Raw genomic sequence first — 7,828 nt, forward strand, 5'->3', positions numbered from 1 at the left:
ATCGGGTGGAGGGGGCCTGGCGAGAAGAAAGCGGGGGCGGGGAAGGGGCGCGGGCCGAGGTGGGAGCAGAGCTGCCGTCACGTGGCCGCCCGCAGCCGCGGAGTTGGGGCTGTTCTTCCGGGTTGGAGGCTCAGCGCCGAGGGGCCCAAGCCCGGGTCTGCCAGCGCAACGTCCCCTCGCGGCCCGCAGGGCACAGCCCAAGGCTGTCAGCCTCCTGGCCCAGGTAAGCGCGGCGGCACTGGCGGGTGCCGGCAGCTGGGGCGGGCGCCTAGGGCGCAGCTGGGAAAGAGGCTCGGGCCTTCCCTGAAGACCACGGCCCTCGCCTGGAGAGAGACCTGTTAAAGAGCAAAGGGGGGCGGGGTCGGCGGTGTCCTGGGCGCAGGGTGCACTGGGGTGTCCGCAGGCCGCAGGCTTAAATGGGGAAGAAGAACCGTGGCTCTTGGAGTCCCTTTCTCGTCTCCTGCTAGGGAGGTGTCGCAGGGAGTGGGCGGGTGGATTTGGGAACTGGGCCCCCGCAGAGGGGCAGGGAATGAGGCGGCAGCTCTGCAGGTGCAGATATTTGTAGCTTTGGGGGACAGCGAGAGTCGTACGGCGTCATTTCGGCCTGCAAGATGGGGGCTGGTGGAGAGGGAGGTCATAGAGGACTTTCGATGGGCGGTTCACCCAGAGAGGTGGCAGCTGGATGCACCTGAGGTATGCTTGACCCTTGAGGGAGTTTGGAGAGGGTGTCCGGCTGGGGACATAGGAGATTGCGAGCACAAATTGTGAGTGTGAGTCGGGGCGGTCTGGTGGTGGTGGTTGCAAGTTTCTGGGGCCTAGGCTGGTGAGGAGGAAGAGACAGCGGAGAGGGCGACCTGGGCAGAGCTAGTTCAAACTCAACAGCCGGAATGACTATTTGCAGCCCTGGCCAATCGGCTTCCTAGGGAGGTTATAAATAGCGGTCTCCTGCAGATGCCAGCGGGTGACAGTTAGTTGCTGAGCAAGGGGCGGCACCGGTGGCTTTGGGTGAGGTCACGGCGCCTGCTAGCCGAAGCTGGCTCAGTAGGGTATTGTGTCCTTGCTGGTATGTCTCGCTTTTAAATGCGTGACTTGTTTATGGTTGCCGGTGTCCTTTATTCACCCTGCGGTGCTGGCCAGTCCTTAGTTGGTCTGTTTGTCAGGAGTCTTGTAGGACAGACTTATTCCGAACAGCGCCTGGGGCTTAGGTGCCTACCTACTCTTCTTATTTAAAGTGTGCCCCTCATCTCCATTGTACCCCTTTTATTTGCAAACCTTGACTTTTTATTAACAGACAGTTTAGGATCACCTTCTTTCCAGCAGGTACTCTCAGGCTGCTTACCTTTGCTGATAGAATCAGTTTTCCACAAGGCTACACAAACATTTCCTTTTCAAAGGAAATTTTCTGAAAATCCTTGGAAAATGTGCTCAATAGGTACTTAGGCTTAAGGTTACCTAGCCCTATTCATTCATTCAGTCAAAGATACTGACTTCCTCTGTGTTGTGCAAAGCACTGGGGGAGAGGTAATACCAAAGTGAATATAACAGCTCATAAGGATATTCTCAATCCTGGCAACAACCCTGAGAGGTAGGTGCTGTTATTTTATTTTTTCAAGCCTTGCTGTTTTGTCCAAGCTGGAGTACAGTGGCACAATCATGGCCCACTAAAGCCTGGAACTCCTGGCTCAAGCGATTCTCCCACCTCAGACTCCCAAGTAGCTGGGACTTCAGGCTTGTACCACCATGCCCTGCTAATTAAGTTTTTTTTTTTTTCTTTTTCCGCAATGGGGGGGGGGGGGTCTCACTGTGTTGCCCAGGCTAGTCTTGAACTCTTGGCCTCAAGCGGTCCTCCCCACTAGCTTCCCAAAGAGGTGGCATTATAGGCAAGCCACCACCCTGGCTGGGTGCTGTTATTCCCCATTTTAAAGATAAGGAAATTAAGTACAGAGAAGTTAAGTGACTTCCCAAGGTCACACAGCCAATAAGTTGTAGAGTGGGGGTTTCCAATCCACAGATCCGGAGCTGACTCTCTTAAATATCTGTAGTATCCTCCCTCTGTAGGTTGGGTGCTTGCCCTCAAGGATTTTAATATCTAATAGGGAAATAGCCCATATAAGTTACATTAGACATACATATGAAAGCAATGCTAAAAAAGTTGTGTTTTTTTCCCCCCTAATTTTGACTTATAAAGTTTTTTTCTTATTGCTTCAAAGCCACAGGAGCACATGGATAAATGAGAGCTTTACAGTGAAGATGGAGGAAAATGTGATGATTAAGATGGGGTATTGTCTTTCATATAAACCTGTACAGGCCAATGATAAGATAGCTTAAATATTGTCTAGCTTTCTGGGCCATTTGTATTTGGTTTAGACTTAGTGATATGTACTGCTCTTGCCAAGAAATGACCTCCTGATCTCTGCCCTGTATGTTCATAGTTGAATCAAGTGGAATTTTTCACAGAAATTGGCCTATGAAGGCTTTTCAGCCAGGGATCTGCTGAACATCAAATTACCATTTTCTAAGTCGTAGGAACAAATTTTCCAGATTTCAGGCCATGAAATAGGACTTCAGTTTTATAACATTACAAAGTCTCATCTAATCGTTAAATTTCTAGAGCCTAAAATGGCCTTTGAAACCTGTGCTCTTTTTATAGTTGAGCTAACTGAGGCACAGGGAGGTTCAGGTTGAACAGTAAGTGAGTGGCAGATTTGGACAACACAGGACTCTGTAAAGCTCAGTTCACTCTTTTGCTGATGAGGTCTGGGAACTCTTGGTCAGCCCTATAAAAATGGTGGTTGTTGGGGAGTTGGGATGATTCAAGAAGAGAAACTTGGGTAAGCAGGGAGGTTGGGATAGGAGTAGGTCACTCAGTAATGGTAGGGGAAAAAAATCTCACTCAAGACAAGAATCATCTTTTACACATCTTTGCATCTCCCTTAGTTCTTGGTGTAGATTCGGTAGAGGTTTTGAGTATGTAGCTGAATTTTGAACTAATTTTCTCTTTATTCTCAGCCATGATAACTGTAGATGTGACCCATGAATGAATGAGTAGGGTATTTTTGGGACTTCAGAATACTTTAGGACTGAAATGAAATGACATGATGTGTGGAAACACTTTGAACATGTAAAACTGTCTGTCCAAATGCAAAAAATTATTCATACATATTTTCAATTGCATGCCAAAACACATCTTGCATTCTTTCTTCCTTAGCTAGTTTTCATTTGATTCTCTTCATCTCAAATGGGTTTCCCTTCCTTTTCTGAGCTCTCAAAGAGGTCACAATCTCATTCTTTGATCCTTCAAAGGACTCTGAGCTTGTGTTACTCTACTTTGTAGTATTATTATTTGTTGATTTCTTATCTCCAGGAAAATTTCAGTTTGATTCTACAAGTGCTTCTTAATGGCAAAACTCTGCCCTTGGTTTCTATTTGTTGAATTAAGGGGCATCTTACGAATAAATGCTCTCTGGATTAAAAATTTCCATTACCAATGATGCTTTCTGGTATTTTAAAGATGTTTCTTCACGAAGTTGTGGTAGCAGGTTTTTTTTTGAGACAGAGTCTTGCTCTGTTGCCCAGGCTGGCAGGCTGGAGTGTAGTGGCATGTTCTTGGCTCACTGCAACCTTCGCCTCACAAGTTCAAGTGATTCTCGTGCCTCAGCCTCATGAGTAGCTGTGACTACAGGTGTACACCATCACTTCTGTCAGTCCTCTGAGCCCAAACTAAGCCATCATAACCCCTGTGACCTGCACGTATTTATCCAGATGGCCTGAAGCAACTGAAGAACCACAAAAGAAGTGAAAATGGCCAGTTCCTGCCTTAACTGATGACATTTCACCATTGTGATTTGTTCGTGCCCCACCCTAACTGATTAATTGACCTTGTGACATTCCTTCTCCTGGGCAGTGAGTCTCAGGAGCTCTCCACTGAGCACCTTGTGACCCCCACCACTGCCTACAAGAGAAAACCTCCTTTCACTGTAACTTTCCACCACCTACCCAAATCCTATAAAACTGCCTCACCCCTGTCTCCCTTTGTTGACTCTCTTTTCGGACTCAGCCCACTTGTACCCAAGTGAAAATAAACAACCCTGTTGCTCACCCAAAGCCTTTTTGGTGGTCTCTTCACATGGACGGACGCACGTAACAATGCCCGGCTAATTCTTTGTATTTTTAGTAGAGACGAAGTTTTGCCATGTTGATCAGGCTGGTCTTGAACTGCTAAGCTCAGGCAATCCACCTGCCAACACCTTCCAAAGTGCTAAGATTTCAGGCATGAGCCACCATGCCTGGCCAGCGGCAGCAGTTCTGAAATTAAAAATGAGCTAAGTCTTTCTCCCTCTGGATTCTGGAAGAAGGTTTATGGAGCCTTCCAGGATCAGGTGCTCAGTCCCGTGAGGGTCCACATGATGCAGCAGAACTTACAGGCAAAGTTACCAGTGTTAGCTGAGTTTGGCTGATAAAGTTCTAAGTCCTTGGCTTCTTTCCATTCCTTTTTTTTTTTTTTTTTTGAGACGGAGTCTCGCTCTGTCACCCAGGCTGGAGTGCAGTGGCGCAATCTCGGCTCACTGCAACCTCCACCTCCTGGGTTCAACCGATTCTCCTGCCTCAGCCTCCTGAGTAGCCAGGATTACAGGTGCCAGCCACCAGGGCTGGCTAATTTTTGTATTTTTAGAAGAAACGGGGTTTCACCATGTTGGTCAGGCTGGTCTCGAACTCCTGACCTCGTGATCTGCCCACCTTGGCCTCTCAAAGTGCTGGGATTACAGGCATAAGCCACGGTGCCTGGCTTCTTTCCCTTCTTGAAAGAAAGAAGAGAAAGGTATGGAGGACCGTTGGGAATTATGGGGACAGCGGGAATGCCTTTCATGCATCCGTGGGGATCTACTGAGGAATGTGGTGGAGGTGGAGATAGTTCCTGAAGCCTTAGTAACAGCAAAATCCAGTGACACTTCACCCAGCCTGGTTAGAACTGGCAAAAAGTGGCCATTTGTGAGAACCACTGACAAAAGGGTTCATTGTTATGGCCACATCTGCAAGCACAAGCCTATTTGATAAAGATACTATGGAATTTTTCTTTCTTTCTTCTTTTCTTAGAGTCATTTGTCATGCTTGTTTAATTTTCTTGAGAGGTGCACTTGGCAAACATGAATCTTGTGTTCACTCACTCAGTCAGCCTCAGTTCAGAAGTCTCAGTGGATAAGCATCCTGCTGCACTGAATAGGATGTCAGAGTATTCAGTATGAGCTGGTGGCTAAATGTAAGTCACCATTGTACTGTACAGTATTTTAGGTAATTTAAGGGAAATTCAAAGGTAACTGAATTACATGCACTTTTTGCTGGACATGCTGACTTAGAAGATAACTTTCACGTAAAATATGACTTGATTCTGTAGCAATATGTATGTGTATTTAAGCTTTCCAGCTACATTAAGGATCAAATAGATTATATGACCTAGGTTTGGAATTGAATAGTGAGTTTAGAACTCCAATTTTAGTGGGAAAATGGATTCCAAGTTTTAAATGCCTGAACTGGAAAACGAATTTTGAGCATCTTCTGTAAGTAAGAAACTTGGCAAATAAAATTCTTTGTAGATGTCTACATACAACTGTTATAGTTCAAGCTCTTTAGATTAGTATTTTTAAAATGTTTTTCATGTTTAAAAGACAGATAGTTTTTTTCTTGGCATATAAACATCCTATTTTCTTTTTTCTTAGTGATTTGCCTTGAAGGAAACTGGGGAGTCAGAAAATTGGGAACTCATATCAGCATGGCAAACCTACTGAAAACACTGGTGACTGGCTGCTCGTGTCCTTTACTTAGCAATTTGGGGTCCTGTAAGGGTCTACATGTGAAGAAGGATTTTTTACGAACATTTCATACTCACCAAGAACTGTGGTGTAAAGCGCCTATAAAACCAGGTAAAGTCTCACTTCAGTGATTGTAAATGAAACCTTCAAGTTATAGGAACTAATAGATCTGATGATCGATAAAAGGAAAAGCCATGTATTTTTTTTTTCTGAGACAGAGTTTTGCTCTGTCTCCCAGGCTGGTGTGCAGTGGCGCCATCTCGGCTCACTGCAAACTCCACTTCCCAGGTTCACATCATTCTCCTGCCTCAGTCTCCCGAGTGGCTGGGACTACAGGCACCCGCCACCACACCTGGCTAATTTTTTGTATTTTTAGTAGAGATGGGGTTTCACCATGTTAGCCAAGATGGTCTCAATCTCCTGACCTCGTGATCCGCCCGTCTCGGCCTCCCAAAGTGCTGCGATTACAGGCATGAGCCACCATGTCCAGCCAAAGCCATGTAGTTTTATGGCCTGGTGCTTGTGAGTGATCATTTTAAACAAAAAATAAGTAAGTGCTATCTTGTGTTTTCCATGTACTATAGACGTTCCTGATTTCCAGCACTAACAGAGAAGAAAAGGTAATAGAAAAAACAAACAAAAAAGATAAACCAGTTGACTTGTCCCTGGAGCGTATTGCTCATAGTAATCATTTCTCCTAGAAGCCCTTTCTAATTTCTTGTTAGTATTTGAGAATTGTACCATATACAGCTCAACTTTGCTCAGGAATTAGGAATTAAGTATATTAATTGGTCTACATTAATGCTTTCCAATTTAGTAAGTAGAAATTTGATTGCAGTTGCTCAGGTCAGAAACCCTGGAGTCATTCTACATTCTCCTAGTAGGTATGGGTCAGCTCTATCTCATATCTACAATCTGTCCTCTTCTTGCCATTGCTACTTTTATCATCTTGGTCCAAGCCATCATCATCTGTCACCTGTACTGATGCACCAGTCTTCTAAACGGTCTCTGTGCTTTTTACCTCTGCCCCCTACAGTCTGTTCTACACAGGACAGTGAGAATAATCTTTTTAAAATGTATAGTCAGGTCACTCCTTAACTCAAAATTTGCCATTTGCTTCCTAGCTCTTACAGAGGAAGATCTGAAGTCTTCCAGTGGCCTACAAGGCCTTCCCTAATAGGATGTCTACTTGCTTCTGTTCTAGGGTACAGGCCAGAAGGAGGAGAGGCTAAAAGGGGCCCTTCTAAACCAAGTCAACTCTTTTTCATCAGTCTTGCCCAAAGACCATCCCAGTACTTCTGTCACTTCACTTCACCGTCCAGAACTCAGACGTGTAGCTGTTTATAGCTGTAAGGGAGACTTGGACATTTTGTCTTTTATTCTAGATGGCAGTGTACCCAGCTAAAAATGGCAATTTCTTATTAAGGTGGAGGAACAGGATGGATATTTGGGGGGCAACCTTTGTCACATAGAATAAAGCCCTCTTTTGTTTTTTAAGTTTGTAGGACTATTTGTCTATTCATTAAGGACCCCTAAACTGCTAGGTGTTTTGAGATCTTATGTCTGCCTTGAATAGATTTTGTAGCCACTTTTCTTGTTCTCAGATGACAAGTCACAATTGGCAGGTTATCTGTCCCTATAACCCTCCATTTTTATCTTCAGATGCTTTCTTTTAAACTGCTCTGGAAAGCCAGATTATCCTGTGTGATAAAATTGTGTATAAAATAAAGGTAAATAACTGTGTTGAAGACATGAATACTGTCCTTGTGAGTAAATCCATGGACATCAAGATCTCTATATTGATTATGTGTAAGACACTTTTGTTTAATTTCTGGTTCTTCACTATTTCCCAATTATTTTTATCTCTGAAAGATAAGGAGTCTGTTTTTTCCTTAGTATAACCATAAGTTCATTACCATATTGAAAAGTGTAGTAATTCCATCTATAGTCAGTATTCATATTTTTTTAATTGCCCCTTCCTTCCTTCCTTCCTTCCTTCCTTCCTTCCTTCCTTCCTTCCT

At 44.7% G+C, this 7,828-nt stretch overlaps 1 protein-coding gene across 1 annotated transcript in view; it reads left to right on the forward strand.

Annotated features, from left to right (window-relative positions):
* The first annotated feature begins 55 nt into the window (after positions 1–55).
* The window catches only part of NNT (nicotinamide nucleotide transhydrogenase), a 104,990-nt gene continuing 97,217 nt past the window's right edge, over positions 56–7,828 (forward strand). Inside the window, exons 1-2 of the mRNA XM_023216413.3 lie at positions 56–223; positions 5,715–5,918. Coding sequence (XP_023072181.1) covers positions 5,768–5,918 — 151 coding nt within the window. The 5' untranslated portion in view covers positions 56–223; positions 5,715–5,767. The remainder of the gene's footprint in view (positions 224–5,714; positions 5,919–7,828) is intronic.

This window comes from Piliocolobus tephrosceles, chromosome 4 (assembly GCF_002776525.5).
Source record: "Piliocolobus tephrosceles isolate RC106 chromosome 4, ASM277652v3, whole genome shotgun sequence".
Taxonomy (NCBI): Eukaryota; Metazoa; Chordata; class Mammalia; order Primates; family Cercopithecidae; genus Piliocolobus; species Piliocolobus tephrosceles.